This window comes from Ambystoma mexicanum, chromosome 3p, assembly GCF_040938575.1.
Source record: "Ambystoma mexicanum isolate Mex_15411 chromosome 3p, UKY_AmexF1_1, whole genome shotgun sequence".
Taxonomy (NCBI): Eukaryota; Metazoa; Chordata; class Amphibia; order Caudata; family Ambystomatidae; genus Ambystoma; species Ambystoma mexicanum.
The window spans coordinates 353,029,412-353,048,697 of record NC_090925.1 but is presented as its reverse complement, the minus strand read 5'-3'; the positions used below and the strand labels follow the sequence as shown (position 1 = coordinate 353,048,697).

General features: G+C 45.7%; 1 protein-coding gene across 3 annotated transcripts in view; it reads right to left on the bottom strand.

The window, feature by feature from the left end:
* The window catches only part of LOC138580441 (targeting protein for Xklp2-B-like), a 364,493-nt gene that overhangs the window by 281,203 nt on the left and 64,004 nt on the right, over window positions 1-19,286 (bottom strand). For all 3 annotated transcript variants that reach the window (XR_011304260.1, XM_069650992.1, XM_069650993.1), the window contains exons 5-6: window positions 3,782-3,835; window positions 3,458-3,580 (exon numbers count right to left, since the gene is read on the bottom strand). Coding sequence is in view for 2 of the 3 variants with exons in the window: in XM_069650992.1 (XP_069507093.1) it covers window positions 3,458-3,580; window positions 3,782-3,835 (177 nt within the window). In the remaining variant the exon portion in view is untranslated. The remainder of the gene's footprint in view (window positions 1-3,457; window positions 3,581-3,781; window positions 3,836-19,286) is intronic.

Below are 19,286 nucleotides of genomic sequence, written 5' to 3'. Positions count from 1 at the left end.
AGAATGGTTTTGATGCAGAAAATTGAGAATTATTCCTGAAACAATCCAGGGGAAGGGAACTCACCCCATGGCACAAGGATTGTTTGATTAAAGTTACATATTTTGTTGGGTTTAACTTTGAAACATTTACTTTGCACTTTTTGCTTGTATGTGTTAGTGTGAGGGTCAGATTTTGTATGGGCACATGGTCAGCCTGCTTTAGTTTCACAGGATGGGGCATTCACGTTAGGATCGGTAAAGTTAGGCTTTTATTCGAACCACTATGTTTATAAAATGGATAATGTTGAGAATAATATCACTGTGTCCGCCTCTCATTTCCAATCCCTCTGCCTTCCAAACTCAGATTTAGGGCTAGTTTGTACTTTGCCCTTTGCGTTAGGGTATCAATCCAGTCTTTGTAAAGTATATGTTTTTTAACTTCACCTGGAGTTCTCAAAAGGGCATAGTCATCAAATACCAGATCTTCTAACCAAGACTTGCATTCCATCTCCCAGGAAACTAGAAATGCTTCTCTCATGCTATTATGTAAGTCTATGCAAAAAGGACTAGCATACTCGTTCTTGGCACTTAAGAGGTTAAATGGAAGAGGGGCATGTAGATGAAAACATTCCCCATAGAATCCAAATCTTTTCCATGCAATCCTCGATTTCATGGATTGCAGCACCAATTCAAATCTGATTAGTACAATCGGGGTTAATTGTGGGAGGTGAAGTACTTTTTAAAAGGTTGCTCTCAATGTCCCAGAATGTCCTAGGCCATCTCTGAAAGGCCTCTGCACCATATAGCTAAATTGGAACCACCTTCAGATTAAAGAAGGTTCGTATGGGGGGAAAAATGAGAACTTTCCCAGTCTTTTGCGGTCGTCAGATTTTTACTTTTCGATTTAATGGATTCCATTGCTTTTCCACAACACTGCGATTGAGTGCAACCCCTAGATAGGGCAATTTATCCACACAATCCAGAGGGCATCATTCACCATCCATTTAAATCATCTTTTTGTTACCTCTGTACAAGTACCAGATCAGAATTGTTTTTTTGACATTCATCCTCAGATCATGCTACTCAAAATATTTTATCAACTCATCTAATGTACGCTGTAAGCGAATTTGGGTCTGATCTAAAATCACAATATCAGTGTAGAACCTCCATGGAATGAGTAGGTTATTTAGCTTAGGAGGGAAAGCCCGGATAGCATTTTGATTTTTCTCGATATCAGCCACAAAGAGGTTAAACAGAGCGGGCACCAAGGAGCTACCCTGTTTTAATCCTCTAAACGTTTGAATTTCTTTCGATAGGTGGCCCTGGGTAGATAGTCTAACGCTCATACACTCACGCTGGAATTGAGCAAGCGAATGGCTTCATCCAAGTTCTTTGGGCACCCCCAACACAAGAGCTTGCCCCACAACCTCTCCCTGCTGACACTATCAAAGGCCTGCTCAAGATCGATAAAGGCAACAAAGAGCTTTGATTTAGAATGCAAAGTCTTGGCCTTTAATGTATTCAGCAGGAAGAGATTGAGACCAGTTCCCACCCCTTTAACAAATACAGTTAGCCTAGGATGTAGCCATCCGGCCTGTCTGGCCCAAGCAAGAAGACTTCATAATAAAAAGGGAGCCAAATAATGCTCCTGTAGAGTCCAATAAGGCAATAGGACGATAGTTCGAGGGGGGTCTCTGCAGCCCTTCTTGAACACTGGAATAATCAATGCTGTCCTCGATTTAGGCACTTCACGGATTACCAGAATTTGGCTAAGTGTATGTTTTTAGAAGGTTATTATTAAAAGCCATCCGGGCCAGCAGCCCTAGAGTAATTAAGTTTGATAAAATGGACGAGGTCATCCTTATCAAAAGCAATGTCCCATTTTAGATCTGGAAGAGGGATAGGGTACTTTCCTTCCGCTCTCTAATCAATTCAAGATAACAGGCCATGAATGTTTCCCTGGGGTAAGGTCTCATAGCAAAAAGGCTTGAAAAATGTTAAATCTGTATTTGGGTACTAGGGGCTAGATTGAGACCCATTGGTGGAAATCATTTAACAAGGCCCAGATGTCCCTGCTGTTTTATTAGCCACATTTTTTGCATTGCCTCTGCATCATGCTGGATGCGCAGGGCCTTGGAGTCAAGTAACCAATTACGGTGTTGCTGTTTTTATTTCCTATTCAGCTCATTTTTAGTAGATGTAACTTATTCAAATACCTTATATCAGCCCGAAGGAGTTTATTTTGGTCCACCAGGTCTTGCTATAATGTTGAATCCTTAAGGGCTTAGGGCCATCATTCAGAAGATTGGGCAATTTGAACTGGTGAGTTAGGTCATATAACAAGATTCCCCTTTACCAGCAGTGATCGTTTTAGGCCGACCATAATCAACATCATACCCGCCAGGCGAATACGGACCCCATTTCTGGCCCGAAATACTTTGATATTCTCTGCATCCATGTTCACCCCTAGTCCAAGTAGGCTTTAGTAGGTTGTGATCACTAAAACCTCTAGTACAAACCTCCAGGGTAGTCACATATCTAGATACATTAGAGGATTAAAAAAATAAAAATAGTCCAAATAGGAGCGTTGCACGCCTCTGGTCCACGTAGAAACAGTGGAGATGTCGCCCTTGGTTTGACCCTTCAACATCACGATGTCCCGGGCCTTCAATTCGCTCTGCCAGAGCCTAGTTCTTTCTGGCATTCCATTGCTAGTTAATAAACTCCCCCATTCATCAACACAGTCACAGTTCAGGTCACCACAAACAATAAAGTAGGGCTTAGCTTTATTTACAAAGATCTTATCAATCCATTCTAACAGAAGGTCTATAAAAGCACCATTAGTAACTGTAGCAGGATTCCAGTATAGATTGAAAATATATAGTGGAATGTCAGATAAACCCCCAGTTCGCTCCCAAGTCACAGACCAACCGCATGCAAGGGCTTACATTTATAAAATGTGACTTTTAGTCCATGCCCCAGTTTTATCAAAGTCAGGAGTCTGGAAGAAGGACGACCCTGGGTGCTTTTTCTGGCCGGATTACAACACACCTCAAAGCCATCACAAATGGGAGGCTTTACTAACCAAGTCTCCTTGAGACAAATTACGTCAAAAGCGTTTACGTCAGTCTCCTCGGTCTGAAATAGATGCTTGTGGCCCCTAGTGTTCCATGAGCACCACTGAAACAGCGACTGATGCAGAGACTCTGGTTGTTACTTCTTCGATGAACTTGTTAGGGCCCCAGCCAACCAGGACCAATCGTGGCATGTTTTTTCCAACAAACTATCTTCTCCCACTATGATAGATTATTCGCCTATTAAAACAGGACTACTGCCAAATGACCACAGGTTAAAGATTACATTCTTGGCTTCTACCCAATCGCTGCCAGAAAACCAACAGATTGTGTGTGTGGGCACCGTTCCAAAATTCAACCCTCTCCTAGTCCCCCGCCCCACAAAGTCAAATAATTTTACTTACCTCAGGACCATCGGCATGACTGAAATCGGTATGTGAGCGGTAGGCTTTGCAGACTGGCTAGTGCCATCATCCCCATGGCCTTCATTTGGTGTCCCTTCCAAAGACCTTTCCATGCCAAGTGTGCTTTACAAGAGAAAAGAACAGAAGTGAATGTCTTAAGGTTCTACCACTTAATATATGCTCCATATTCCAGTGACATAAGCAGCCATATGTAATCATCTTGGCACCAACCACTTCGCTAGTACCCTTTCCATCGGCCAGAAATTACCACCTAGTTTATGAGACATTCCGATTGCAATTGCTCGCTTTGTAAATCGCACTTACCGTTGCACCTGGGGCAGTCTAAACTCTGGCCTCCGCACATTCCCTTTGATTACACTGAAAGAAAAGAAAATCTTTGGTAAACTCAAGGCACTGGTGACTTAGGAGATTGCTGCTTGCAGGGCCATTCTCACAAGGAAACAGTTATTTTTGTCAAATGCACAAACTGTAGTATCAATTGCCAATTAGTGGGTATTACCCGAATTGTTCGTTTGCAATTGTTCGAATGCACAAGTGCACGAATTTAAAGGGTATATATATGGTTTGGGGCGGGTTTGGGGTTGCGAGGGGAAACCCCCCGCATAGGTTACAATTGACCTTCACAATTCGGTCAATTGTGAAAAGGTCAATTGTAATTCGAGCAATTTGCAAACGAACAATTTGTATACATCCAATTAGTGCAGTGTGATGCACACAATAAGTGCAGCAAAGTCTAGTCAGCACATACAAATTGTTAAAGTGGATTTCTAAAATATGGCCTAGTGGACAGATTTTAGGCCACCAGTTCGGAGGTTAGATAAAACCCAATCAATGTAGCAATGGAGAGCAGTCAATGCTATTCTCAGGGGAGCGAGTAGGGTCAGAAGCCCTCAAGAAGTCCACACAATTCAATTTAGACAGGCAAGTATAAAATAGTTATTTAGTCTAGGCCTTCTACACACTGAAAAATGTACCACCAGGTAAGTAAATTAAATGTAGTCAATGATGGAACCAGATAACAATTCCCCAATTTAAGTATTCCAAACCCTAAAGAAAATGGGGCCTTGTGCCCAAAAGTCACAGGAACCACAATGCTTCTCTCCGCAGAACGTAGTCTCTGTACGCAAGGTATAATTTACCTGTGTTGGTGATGGATCAAAATAATCTTCAACAATGTAAATAAAGGGTAGTAAATGTTCTTTTGTGTTTAGAAGTTAATACCCAGGTTCAACAATCAAAATGCAGTGAAGTGGAAGGTTGAGACAAAAGGGACTTATTCCCCATGTTAGCCCATGGAAAACAGAGGGTAGGGGGTAGGGGTTACATATGAGCGAGGTTGGGAAGAAAACACAGTACATATTTCCCCAGATGACTGGATAGTCATGGGGAGGGCTTCAATGGAGGTTGGATCTCCACCATTGGTTCAGTGAGAAGTGCCCAGGAGTTGCAGGTGCTAGGATTTTTCCAATTGGGTACAGCAGCAAGATGCAACCCCTGGCAATGAAGAAATGCAAGGAACAATGAGGCAGGCCTATTTGGGAAACTTCACAGGTCAGCGGAATGCAAATTCCAGTGATGTCCCCACACACTGGCAATCACCGTTATCCTTCCAGTCACGCACAGAGTCTTCTCTAGGACAGGATCCTTTGATGTTGGGATGCTGAAACTCGGAAGGAAGTAGACTAGTGACACAAGCTGGAGACTACCAACGTTCCAAGTGCATCCGTGGAACGTCAGATTCTGGCAAGGTAGCCCATGAGAGCTGTCAGTCCACTGGTGGTCCAGCAACACTTTCGAAGGCAAGGATGGCTGGATCCTCGAGGCGACTAGTTCCCGCTAGCTGATGTGCTGAAACACCGCTCAGGGTCTTCTAAGATCGGGGAGTCCAATATGGCTTCACCAAGCCAGACGCAGAAAGGGAAGCCAAGCCTCAGTCGTCAGATCTTCAGTCAGCTGTTCTATGAGGGATTCTTGGCTCCAACACCAATCTGAAGAAATGGCTGCAGGAGGTCTCTTATGCAAAATCCAGGATGAAAAGTCCAAGCCCACTAATGACAAGGATATGCACCATTAAAACAAACAGTAGCAGTGCAATCATGGAAAAGGAGAAGGCTTCTTACCTGTAACTCTGTTTTCCGGCATTGGTATGTTTCATAGATTTATATGCTATATTTATTCTCTGTCAGGCTAGGAATTCTTGGTTACCCTTTGATTCCCTTTGCCAGAGGCAAGAACCACCTACTGTTGAGATGGATTTCTAAACTCTGACCTAGTGGGCAGAGGTTTAGGAAGCCACCCTCGGTTTAGTGAAACAGGGAACCTTCTGGACAAGCCAGACCAATCTAGGTAGCTTGGCAGGCGGTCAAGATTAAGTCTCAGGAGGGGCGAGCGCAATCGTAAGCTCACAGTAATAAACCACAAATTACTCTTAGACAAGTGTATATGAAAAATATCTATACATTTGTCGGCCGGACCAATTGACACAAGTAAACTTTGGTTACAGGACCACAGTTCGCACACAAAATACTCTACGACAAATACATTTCCTAATATGACAAAGGAGTAAAACACAGTCACAAACTATAAAGAGAAGGGTGGATTAACACAGGGAGCATTAGGCAATTCTTCAGAGTCGTTCCCAAACTCCAGCCCAGCCCCAAGAAGTGGGGAGCCTTGTGCTCAACAATAAAGTTGTGCTATCATTAAAACATGCCCCCCTACGTTGGTACAGGCTATATGTAAATTTGTTAATGCTTCACTTCAGAGGTGTACGGTTCCAGATGACCTGAAACAAGCCTGGGTTAGCCCATTATTGGAAAAACCTAGTTTAGATCAAGGAGTACCCACTAACTATAGGCCAATAACTAATACCCGTTCCTACTAAAGATACTGGATCGAGTTGCCTATACTCAGTTGGCTCAACACCTTAGCTCATACCCTATTCCCAATGCGTTCCAGTCAGGGTTTAGACAAGGTTTCGGCACTGAAACCTCATTACTGGATCTCAAGTCACAACTGCTTCAAAGAATGGACAATCAAAAGGCCTCTCTTCTCATCTCACTGGACCAATCGGCAGCGTTCAACCTTATCGATCACAGCATATTGGCAGAAAGGCTTACGTCTGTAGCCAACTGCTTGCAGTCCGCCACTAATTGGCTACTCTTTCTATCCAATAGATCCAGTAGAGTATGCGCCCACAATGCCAAAGCGCCTGCTATTAAGATACACTTTGGTGTCCCTCAAGGAGCCAGTCTGTCCCTGTCCATATATAATATCTTCATGACTCCCTTCTTCGACCACCTTGCCCAGGAGGGTATTTTATTCTCCAACTACGCAGATGACACAATGTGTCATCCCCCTCACTGGTCAACACAACCAGGACGAAAGAGAATTAAATTGCATATTCACAATCATTGAACATTGGATGATGCTGAATAATCTCGCCTTAAACCGAGGAAACACGGAACCTATGGTCGTGGGCTCTGACAACCTCTTGTCTAAATTAGACCCATCGTATAAACATTCTCAGCTGGGAGATGCTCGAATTCCAGTTCTTCCTAAAGTTAAGATCTTGGGGGTGGTGCCGGACCAATCGCTTACCAGGAATTCCTATGCGGCTAGTACGGTATCCTCGGCCACCTACTATATTAAACTGTTATCCCATATGCGATCATTTATCTCTCAACCTAATGCAGAATCCATTGCACGTGCCATCATAGGATCTAAACTGGATTATTGTTGCAGCCTCTTACCAGGTGCTAGCAAAAAAAACATTAGTCGCCTTCAGGTGGTGCAGAACGGAGCAGTCAGAGTTATCGCTGGTCTGGCCCATAGAGCACACGTGTCTGAGGCACGCCGCGCGTTGCACTGGTTGCCCGTGGATGCACGCATCACCTTCAGACGCATGGTTATTACCTTTAAATGTCTCAAGGGCACTATGCCCACCTACCTTCAATATATTTATATGCTGTGATTATATTTATACGCTGTGATGTGTTTGAGTACTATGATAAGACACGTTTTGTTAATTTGTTGAAAGATCACTATAATAAGTGTCAATCCAGTCAGAGAACTGGACCTGCTAAATAAAAGCAGTTTTTACTGAGCACAAAATTGTTGTCCCAAGATGTTTAAATGGAATTTATTTCCAGGGTAAAATAACCCTACTACTGGATACTTAGCTTACGTTTGAAGCATTTATTTGCAAATGATACAACACAGGAAATACTTTATTCTAATAGAAAGTATATAACATTAGATATGTGGTCGGAGCCCCCCCATTTTGTTTCCTATTGTGCTCTAGCTCTACTTCAAAGGCCATTCTAAGGCCCTGTTTGCCCCTGTTCGCCGTGCTCGGCGCGTGGCGAGTTGTCCAGGACATCCTACCCGAACTCTGCCTCATCATGGACAAAAGCAGCTGTAAGTAACACTATGCCATTCTAAGCTGCTCTATAGAGCTTACATATGCGCATTAAAATGTACGCAGCTCCTTAGCGTGAGTCTCGTTCAGGCCCCACTCCTAGCCGCTGCCCAGGAATATTAGTGAATTGCTGCATTATGCCTAACTCCTGTGCCCCACACTGCTAGTGAATTGCTGCTATGTGCCTAACTCCTGTGCCCCACACTGCTAGTGAATTGTCGCATTGTGCCTGTGCCCCACACTGCTAGTGAATTGTCACATTGTGCCTGTGCCCCACACTGCTAGTGAATTGTCGCATTGTGCCTGTGCCCCACACTGCTAGTGAATTGTCACATTGTGCCTGTGCCCCACACTGCTAGTGAATTGTCGCATTGTGCCTGTGCCCCACACTGCTAGTGAATTGTCGCATTGTGCCTGTGCCCCACACTGCTAGTGAATTGTCGCATTGTGCCTGTGCCCCACACTGCTAGTGAATTGTCGCATTGTGCCTGTGCCCCACACTGCTAGTGAATTGCTGCATTGTGCCTGTGCCCCACACTGTTAGTAAACAGGGCCCAAACCTCTGCTACCTGACCTCCACACTGTGCCTTAACTAACTGCACCTACAGATGACTACTACCCTATGCTCACCCATCATGGCCAATACCACACCCCCACCATCCGCACTCATCGCCCCCACGCCCTTCCTCCCATCTTTTTTCACCAAACCTACAGTACACAAACCCAACCAACCCTCAACGCACCCCAGAACCACAAACTCTAGAAATCAAAAGTTAGGCCTCCGCTCCAGACACTCGCAGCAAACCTCTCTAAGCAAAACTAAAAACAAAATATCCCCTGAACACAAGAAACTGTCCACTCCCAAGAAGGTAGCCAAAAAGCCTAATACCACTCCCACACCTCGCCCAGACCTACAGTGTGCATTAATTAATGCCAGATCCCTCCCCGCCCACGCCACCGAAATCTATGACCTTCTCACCAACCTTGACCTCGACATTCTTGCCATCACCGAAACCTGGCTACACAACGCCGCCGGCCCAGCCATCTCACTAGCCATTCCACCAGGATACTCCATCCTCAGACAGGACAGAACATTATCTACAGGTGGAGGAGTGGCACTCCTAGTCAAAGACCACCTTGAATTAAGACAAACTCCCTCCAAACTAGGGGATAACATTGACTCTCTATCTGCCAAGATCGCACTATCTCACAACACCACCATCACTCTCAATCTAGTATATCGCCCACCAGGCCCTTTACTGGATTTCCAAGACAACCTCACACACCTGCTAGGTGAAAACCTTAAAACCACTACAAAAACCATTCTCCTAGGAGACCTCAACTTGGGGCTCCACGACCAGAAAGATAAACCATCCACTAAGCTAGCACAAGCTCTCCAAGAAATGGGCTTTGTACAAAGAGTTCTCCAACCTACCCACAGTAAAGGGCGCACTCTTGACTGGGTAGTTGACCACAACTGCGGCATCGACATCAGCTCCACCACGCCCACGCCATGGTCAGACCACTTTCTCATTCACTTCTTCATCCCCCTACCTATCAACTTGGTAACAAAACTCTCACCTGCACCCCCAGCCATGGCCAGGAGCGCCAAGAACCTCACCAAAGAAAGCATCACACCCTACCTAGCTCCTCTCACGAACAACCTCCCTGCCTCATCTGACCCAGCTGCACTGGCAGATATCTACAAAACCACCATTAGCACTGCCATTGACATCATCGCCCCCCTACAAAAGAAAAAATCCAAAAACTCCAAACACTCCAATACGTGGTTCTCAACAGAACTAAAAGAACTACGAACTAAAAAACGCAAAGCCCTCAACGTATGGCAAAAAGCACCCAATGCCTCCTCACTATCGTCCTACAAATCACTGGCCACCCAATACAAAAAAAGCATCATAGCAGCCAAATCTGCATCATATAATGAAAGAATCTCCAACGCCACCTCAGAATCCAAAGAGCTCTTCGCCATCTTCAAGGAACTCTCCACACCGGCCACTAAGTCACAAGAGATTGTCAAGGACCAAGCCTGGTGTAACACCATACAAACCGCCCTTCTAAAAAAAAAAAAAATCGAACTCCTCCAAGCCAAAATCCTAAACCATCACAAAAATCTCACTCAGCAAATCTTAGCTGCATCCCCTAAGGAAACAGTGATTGAGAACAAAAAGATAAGTCACATCACACCCTTTAAATTTAGAGAAGTCTCAGAAAAAGAGGTAATCGATATCGTTAACAGAATCAAACCCCCCAACTGCAAAGGCGACGCTTGCCCCGCCAAACTAGTCAAAGACTGTGTTGAGACACTAGCACCATTCCTCAAATCCTTCATTAATGCATCCTTCAACTCTAACTCAGTCCCAACCAGCCTAAAAGAAGCCTGGGTGCGCCCCCTTCTCAAGAAACCCACTCTAGATCCAGAAAACGCCAACAACTATAGACCCATTACAACAGTTCCCTTCCTGCTCAAGATCCTCGACAAAGTCGCCTACTCACAAATACAGCACTACCTTGAAGAAAACCACATCTTAGGCAGAAGGCAATCGGGCTTCCGCCCGGGGCATGGGACCGAATCTGCCCTTCTAGACCTTAAAATTCAACTTAATGACATCATGGACAAAGGCAAACCGGCTCTCCTCCTACTATTAGACCTATCTGCTGCCTTCGACTTGGTCAATCATGACATTCTAGGCACACAACTTAAAAATGAAGCTCACTTCTCGCCGGAAGCCGTCTCCTGGGTCAAATCCTTCCTAGAGGGTCGACTTATGAAAGTCTTTTCTGAATCTGCAAACGCTACCCCAACCACCATCCACTGTGGCGTCCCACAAGGATCCTGCACTGCACCCACCCTATACAACATTTTCACCCTCCCTCTGTTCAATGACCTCGACCATCACCACATAGCTTACACCAACTATGCTGACGACACCCAAGTCCTGCTCCCCCTTACTGGCTTATATGAACAAGACGCCGCAGCACTAACTAAAATATACACAGCCATTCAAACCTGGATGGCAGCCAACGGACTCTGCCTTAACGGGGACAAAACAGAGATCCTACTAGTTGGCACCAAAGAAACACTAAATAAACTCCCGCCTCTATACAAATCCTTTAACGTCGATAACTGCACCATCACAGTCTCCACTGCGGTAAAAACGCTAAGAGTATACCTCGACTCCACTCTCTCCATGACCCGGCAAGTCAATGCCGTAGCCTCCTCTGCTGCATTAACCACTAAGATAATCAACGCCGTTAAACCCTTCCTATCCCCTAAAAACTGCCTGAATGTAGCCAGAGCCACAGTAGGTACCAAATTGGACTACTGCAACGCCCTCTTCCTGGGCACATCTGCACAAAACATTAAAAAAATGCAAGTCACACAAAACAATGCTCTAAGAGCAGCCCTAAGCATTCCAAAAAGGGAGCACATCTCCCAAGCCAGAAAAGAAGCACATTGGCTACCTATAAAAGAACGCATACTATTTAAATCCATGGCCATCACACACAGATGCCTCTCTGCTAATGCCCCACCCTATCTTTCTGAAAGGATCACCCTCCATACCTCCTCTAGACCTACCAGGTCACACCTGACCAACCAAACATATGTACCCACTTTCAAAAGAAGCAAAGCCGGAGGGTCCAGCTTCCAACACCTAGCACCCAAAAATTGGAACGCACTCCCCACCGCCTTAAGAAGCGAAAAATCATACCATGCCTTCCGTAGACTACTCAAAACCACGCTGTTCCACTAACCCCGCCTCACCTGTATTCTCACCACTGTAATTATGGAAATAACAGCAAATGTATGAAAAAACGCGTCTATGCTAATCTGTATATCTGTATACTCACCATGTATGCCTGTAACAAGTAAGAATTCTTAGCGCCACGATGCCCCCGGGCAGATGTGCGCTCTACAAATCCAAATAAATAAATAAAAAATAAATAAATAAATATAATAGGAATAAAACCTAATTGCAGAAATCTTCGCTCCAACAATCAGAACCTGCTCCATCAGTCCAAAGTTAAAACCAAAAAAGCCCAATGGGGTGCCTTCGCCTTTGTGGCATCAGCTATCTGGAACACCATTCCACTGCAGTTGAGACCCTCTGTAGCCCTGAGCCATTTCAAGAAGGACCTAAAAACCTCTTTTCAAGAAGTACATGATCCTTAACTCTGTCTGCTTCCGAATCTACTAATTTTGCTGGACCTTTGTTTTGTCTGCGCCCTCACACCCATGGGTTTATGGTTGTGCAATAGAAATGTAATAAACAAAAAACATAGTCTACTACATTGGTAGTTACAGGAGTGGGGAGCCCCCACCCTTCCTTGACTATGGTCAGTGGTCCCCTTACAGGGGGACCTAAAAAAAGCTCTAAAGGGGCTAAGCCAACCCCCCCCCCCCCCTTCAAGGTACCCCTGTGTAAGCAAAGTGTAAGCATGGTAACGGGAGATTCCATCTTCTCCTTTGGGGCTGTGGAAGAACCCCAATCATGCTCTTGAGAATTCTATTAAACCTTGCAACTAAGCAATTTGTTTGCGGATGATGAGCTGATGAAAACTTTTGACCCCCACACTCCTTCCACATGGCTTGCATAAATTTGGACATCAGGTTGCTACCTCGGTCAAAAAAACTTTAGGGAAGCCAACCCTAGTAAAAATGCCAAGTAAAGTTTTAGCAACAAACTTGGCAGTCACTGTCTTCAACAAAATGGCTTCAAGATATATGGTGGCATGATCGACCAGTACCAAAATAAACCTATTGCTAGAGGATGTCTGAGGGTCAAGAAGACCAACAATGTCGATCCCTACCCTCTCAAGGGGCACTCTGACAACAGGGAGGGGCACCAACAGAGTCTGGATTGTTGAGCCACTTTTCTCAGAGATCTGGCAAGTGGTGCAACTCCTGCAATGGCCTACCTGGACCCGCTCCCCTCCCCATCTTGGGCCAGTTGAAATGCTGGATAAGCTTTGCTTGGTTCCCTTGATCCCAATGTGACCAGCAAGGGGGATTTCATGCACCAATTTCAGGAGGCTCCTATGGTGTCCTTCAGTAGACTGGGCTTACTGTACAGGAGCACACCTTCCCAATAAATCCTATGCTACCCAGGAGGTTCACCCTCAAGCTGGGAGAAGGCCCGTCTCCTTAGGCCTTCTAAAGAGGGGCACTCACGCTAGCCCTTACTGCACTCTTCCCTACCAGGACCACCTTCAACCAATAAACAGAGTTCAGGAGGGTCATGTGGGTCAAGTATTGCAGGCAGCACCTCTTCGGTTAAGGGTGAAAGGGTCGAATGCAATTGTTTCCGACTCAAAAGGACAGGAAAAAAAACATTTGAATGAAGGTTTTTTTATATAGGTTTTTGGGGTCCACCCCAAACCCCCGTTTTGAGGTAAAAAAAAAAAAAAAATTATATATATATATATATATATATATATATATATATATATATATATATATATATATATATATATATATATATATATATATATACACACACATACATACACACACATATATACGAAAGCCAAAAAAGAAAAAATACACATTTAAAAAAGGGCATTCAAAATACATTTTTTGGTCCTTTGTTTCAAAACTATTGCATTTCAAAACGTATTCGACCCTTTGACTGGACATCCGCCTCTTCCTAGTCAGGTTCAGGTGCTTGGCTAACTGCCTCCATCTTAGTAGTTGGTGAGTTTGGGGGAATTTTCCCTTTTCCCTTTTTGGTTTTTAGACACCTTTGGCCTTGGGTTTCCCCTTTGTGCTTTGGCTCAGCCTTGGATTTGGCCAGGGCATCTTGTTTGTGACCTTGTGCAGGGTCTCTGTTGTAAGCCCCAAATGAGCCAAGTCACTGAGGTCCTTTCCCAGCAGGACCTTTCCAGGGACTTGCCTCTGTATGCTCACAGGAATCCTCACTACTGTACCATTGATGGCTGTCAGCTAACTTGCTGGGCAACAGGGGAGCTCTAGCAAGCTCCTCCTGGTTGACCAGTGTGGCATCCACCACAGTTCTGCTGACCCCACTATCCCCAAGGGCAGGAGGGTCTACTCTATTGATCAGCACACTGTCGTGTTGTTGCTTGGAGTCGTCAGGTACCCTAGCATAAGCTTCTGAAACGCTTGGCTCCAAGGAACCCAGGGAAACCAAGTCTACTTCAGATTCTGAACCACTGGGTAAGGAATCTGAAGAGAAGGATGCCCCTGTGATAAAGTCTCCCCCAAGGTTTTGACCTTACATCTGGGGTACCCCTTCACAGGGTCACTTGCGCCACAAGCCACACAAGATCCACCGAGTCTAAATAGGGAGGCTTACTGTAACCAGAGCTATGCTTGGGAGGATTACTCCCACTACTCTTCAGGTTACCTACTCCTTTTAAACTTTGTGGCCCTTCTGAGAGGAAGGTTTTTCAGATCCCCCACTCCTTCTCTTTGTTCACGTTTCCCCTCCATCTCTGTGTGACACCCATAAATATGCTGCAATGGCTGATTTCTTAGGATCTCTGTCTTAGAGTCAGCCGAGTGCTGCTTATGTTCAGCACAACATGAAGCAAAAATATGTTAAAGCATGACTAAATACATCATATCCTCAAAAAGGTGGTGACCTTGTATCCTTCCACCCAGTCAAGAATCAGCAACATAAGAAACACAAGTATTACCTGCTTTCTTTTTGTAATCTCTGAATCTACTCAAGTATTGGGCAGGAGTCTTCCCAAACTTTAAGACGATAGTTTGCTTCAATTTGGCAAAGTCTTTTCCGTCAGCATTTGACATATCCATAATATCACTGCAGCCAGAATGGGGTAGTCAACAAAGCAACCATGCTATCTTATCAGCATCCACTACTTCCTGTACCTCACATTTATTCTCAAATGCAGTCAACCAGTCCATAAGGTCATTTTTGTCATATACACTAAGCAGATCTTTTAGAAATCTTGGATGAGAGGAGGGGCCAGTTCCATTACCAGACCCTCTGAAGGAGCCATTGGTGCCTTGAAGTCTTGCAAGCTCCAATTGGTGATGCCCGTCCATCTGCTTCTCTGGCCTTTCCAGTTCTAGCTTAGCCATGCAAAATTCAAGCTCCTGCCAAAACAGCAGCTCTTGCTTCTTGAATTCCAGCATGGCCTCAGCCTCAAAGCTGGTCAGCGAAGTATGGGACACATCATTGTCCCTTTCCACAATAGCACTAGTTACTAGATTACTGGTACTTGGGATTGCCCCACTACCTTCTGCGCTAACATAGGAGGGCAAAGCCTGAACCCTAACTTCCCGTCAATCTATGATCCGTTGGATAAATTCGGACTTGGTACCAGTGGCAGCCAGGACCCTTTTGGTACAAATCTCTTAGCGTCTCAGATTTGTAAGCACTGAAAGCGATGTCCATAATTGCGTCCATACTATAACTAAATGCAGGAGGCAGGAGGCTTACAGTTAACTTTAACCTAAGGACAGTCTCTTGTGCAAGTTTAACCCAGGTACCTTACCAGCATGCAACACTAGGTACCTCACCAGAGCACAACACTGGGTACCTCCGATCTTCTCCAACCGCTGTTCACCAATTTGTTACGATGGATTTCTAAACTCTGACCTGGTGGGCAGAAGTTTACGAGTCGACCCTCTGTTTAGTGAAACAGGGGAACCTTTTGGAAAAGCCAGACAAATTTAGGTAGCTTGGCGGGCGGTCAAGAATAAGTCTCAGGAGGGGTGAGAGTGATCAGAGGCCCACAATAAGCGCACTGAGTAACGAAACACAGATTGCTCTTAGACAAGTGTATATGAAAAATACATACATTTATTGTCAGGCGGACCAATTGACACAAGTAAACTTTAGTTATAGGAACACAGTTACCACAAAATACTCTTCTATATAACATATATACAATGTTTCCTAATGCAACAAAGGAGTAAAACACAGCCTTAACCTGTAAAGAGAAGGGCAAATTAAGACCAGGAGGATTAGATCATTCTTATATTTGTTCCCTAACTTGGGAGTCCAGCCCTAGGTGGGGAGCCTTGTGCACAACAGTCCAGTTGTGCATAAAAATGCACGATCGCAGAGGCAGAACAAAAAGGTCTTCTTGGGAGAGCTGTAGCAAGTCATGAAGGGGCTTGAGGCGATAAAGAATTGGTTCCCACTATTAGCGTAGGGCCTGCCATTGGCGGCAAAGCAGTTTTCAGAAGGTGAGAATAGCTAGGGAGCGCAGGCTAACCCAGCCAAAAGCGAATACCTTTCCAGGGATATTCATGTGTAAAAGAGATTGTGCCAGGGGGCCACCCATAAGTGACGCAAGTACTCACCGACCCTCGGCACAGTCTGGACCAAACTTTGCAAGTTTAGTTGAGGTCACTAGTAGGTTAGAGTCCTGCAGTATCGCAGCGCTCTGTCTCCCAGTAGCTGCGCGATAGAATAGTTTGTGACTGGACACAGTTGCCTTTTCTTAGCTTCGGATGGAAATGCAAAGAAAATTCCGGTGCAGCAGGCTTCAGGGCACAGGAGAGCAGGTCAGCAAGACACCTCCAGCAACAGGTAGTGATGCACGAATCAGATTTGTGCAGCATTTTGCACTTGTCCAATTCGGGACCCAGAGGAGCAAGGCCTGTGGGATTTGGTGGGAGACTGCATGGGACAACGAACAAGCAATGCCCCAAGTCTTGGGTTTCAACTTGAGACGACCGCGGTTCTGCTGGATACCCTGAGGTACAGCTGTACAGTTCACTGGACGGCCCAGGAATACTTTTGAAGAGGCTCGTTGGGTGGGTAAGCAAGGGGTGCCGAGAGTAGTAGTTCCCACTTCTCCAAAAGGGGTGAAACGCCTTGGCAGGCCTTCTTGATGAAGAAAACAGGGGTCCAATGGGACAGGAGAGGTGGGTGTGGGGTTGAGGGTGCCAAAACCTTCCAACGCGTCTCCAGCGGTTCCACAAGTGTTTCTTCGTACATGATACTTGGCTCCTTCTATAGTTCTGGGAGAACTTGGGTGTTCCACCTGGAATGGATGTAGAGCCCCTCTCTTATCCAAGATAAGCTTTGTGCCAAAATTGAGGACTTCCAATCGAAGATCTGCTCTCATGCAGGCATCACAGTTTTTGGACCAATCACGGTCCATGGTGGTCCCAGTCACTCAGGCGGTCCAGGCATCCTGGCACCAGTAGTGTGGATTGGGACCAGACAGTCCCGTGTCTCTCACACACACACACGATTGGTTTACGCGGGAGGCTGCATGCCCAAATAAGAAAAACCCGGGTTACTTAACCTGGGTGAAGGCAAGTGACAAAATGGCCATGGGAAAGAACAAAAGACTTTGTGGCTCTGCCATCTTCGGACCTAGCTAGTCTCGCGGTAAACGCAATGAGATTCAGTAAATAGAAGTAAAAAAACTCAACTGCTGCCACCAGTTCGTCACAGGCACACTTGTACAATCACCCAAAAATCCTTTGAGGGTGTCTAGGGCCATAAAACAAAGGTCCCCCGTGCATGGTTAAAAAGTTACCAAGACATAGCAACATAGTCAAAGATGAAGGGAAACAGTTTCCCAGTACTGACAGTCTGAAGGATGTGTCCGTTTCCCCATAACAAGTGAGCAAAAGCCCAGGGGAGCACACATGAAGGCTGTGCTCCACTGGCAAAAGTCAGGATAGGATAGCCACACAAAAATGTAGGGAAAGTTACACATAAATGATCTCTTTCCTAACACCTACATTTTGTAGACTAAAACCCTTGTTATGGTTGGTTTTGTTCACCAACAAATGTGACCTGGAGTGGCCGTAGACTAGACTCTCCTATTCTCCTCAGATTCCGATCCCGTGGTTATAGGTGCCCAGAGGTCGTACGTGGTTTTACCTGCTGGGACTGAAGGAGGGCGCATGTGTATCTATGAACGATAGCAATGCTGGAGAACAGGAGTTACAGGTAAGAAAAGTTATCTCCATCATTGGATCCTTCATAGATTCACATGCTATGAATAGATTATGTATCAGTACACAGTAGATGGCGGTGTAGAAAGGTAAAACCACTACATTTTCACTCTGTAACCCCATAGGATTATACCTTATTGGAACAGGTGCTGCAAGACTGCTTGCACATCCTCAGTGTGCTGTTTCTACAGGCAGTAGTGCCTCAAGAAAGTATGTGGCACTGACCAGGGAGCCGCCTGGCAGATGTCTGTTTGGAACTCCCAACCACTACGCTGCCGAGTCCGCTGGTGCTCTTGTGGATTGTGCACGAGTGGCTTCCCCACTGATTTGTGACAGAATGCGATGGTAGAAGAGATCCACCTCACTATGCTTTGAGTGCATGGTATTTTTTGATACCCCCCCCCCCACCCATCAGCCCATACGCTAGAAAAAGCTGTGTCGACCTCCGGAAGGATCAGGTGCGGTCAATCCATTTCAACGCTCGCTTGACAAGCGAATGCAAAACCACCTCCGCTGGAGATGTTGACTTGTTGAAGACTGGTAAGTTGATGTTTTTGTTGGGAGTGAATCGTGGGTTTGTCATGAGCAGTACTTTGTCTTTTTGAAAATGCAGGTATGTCTGATAGCTGCGAGGGCCTGCAGCTCAGATACCCTTGTGGCAATGTTACTGTCACCACAAACGCTAGTTTCCACGACAGAAACTTAAGTGATGTATCCGCTCAAATGGTTTCTTCAGGAGTCTTGAGTGTACAGGCCTCCACTGCGATGAGATCAGTTTGACTGGTGGGAAACTCCTTGGTGAGGTGCGTTTCCTGTAGCAGAGCTATATCAATCCTCATCCTCTTACTTGATCACGTTTTAGGTAACTATTGAGGCCCCGCACATTCCAGGTCACAACTCTGAGGTTACCCGATTCCATTGACTTGGTGTCCTCCCTCTCCCCTCCACTTCCCATGTCGTTCCCGATGGCTCGTTTTCTGGCTCATTTCCCTCCCAACCTGAACAACTCCCCCCCCCCCCTTCCCCAACCATGCCCACTGCACACAACTCTCCCCCCTCCCAACCCCAACAAATACCCAGCTCCATCCCTGGATCTCAGGCCCACCCGCGTCTAGTCCTTTCTCGTGACACCGAGGACTAGGACCCCGCGGGGCGTCAAATAGTGACCTAACTAAACGTAATGCTATGGGGGTTCAAGGGTCGTCTCCCAGGAGCATCCTGGGCTCGGGGAACGGTCGCCCAATCCTATAATTAGGATTATTCAGTTCAAACGGATCTTGCAAGCATGTACTTTCCCAGCAGCACATTCCCTGTGAGCCTTATTTAATTCTATATTCTAGTCCCAGTGCCTTGCGCTATGTCTCCTAGGGTGCCACAGCAGCATGTTACTTATCTTCTCCGGCTCGTGTCTGGATACCCGATTCTTGGGGCAACTCTGCACATCCAGCCACTCCATG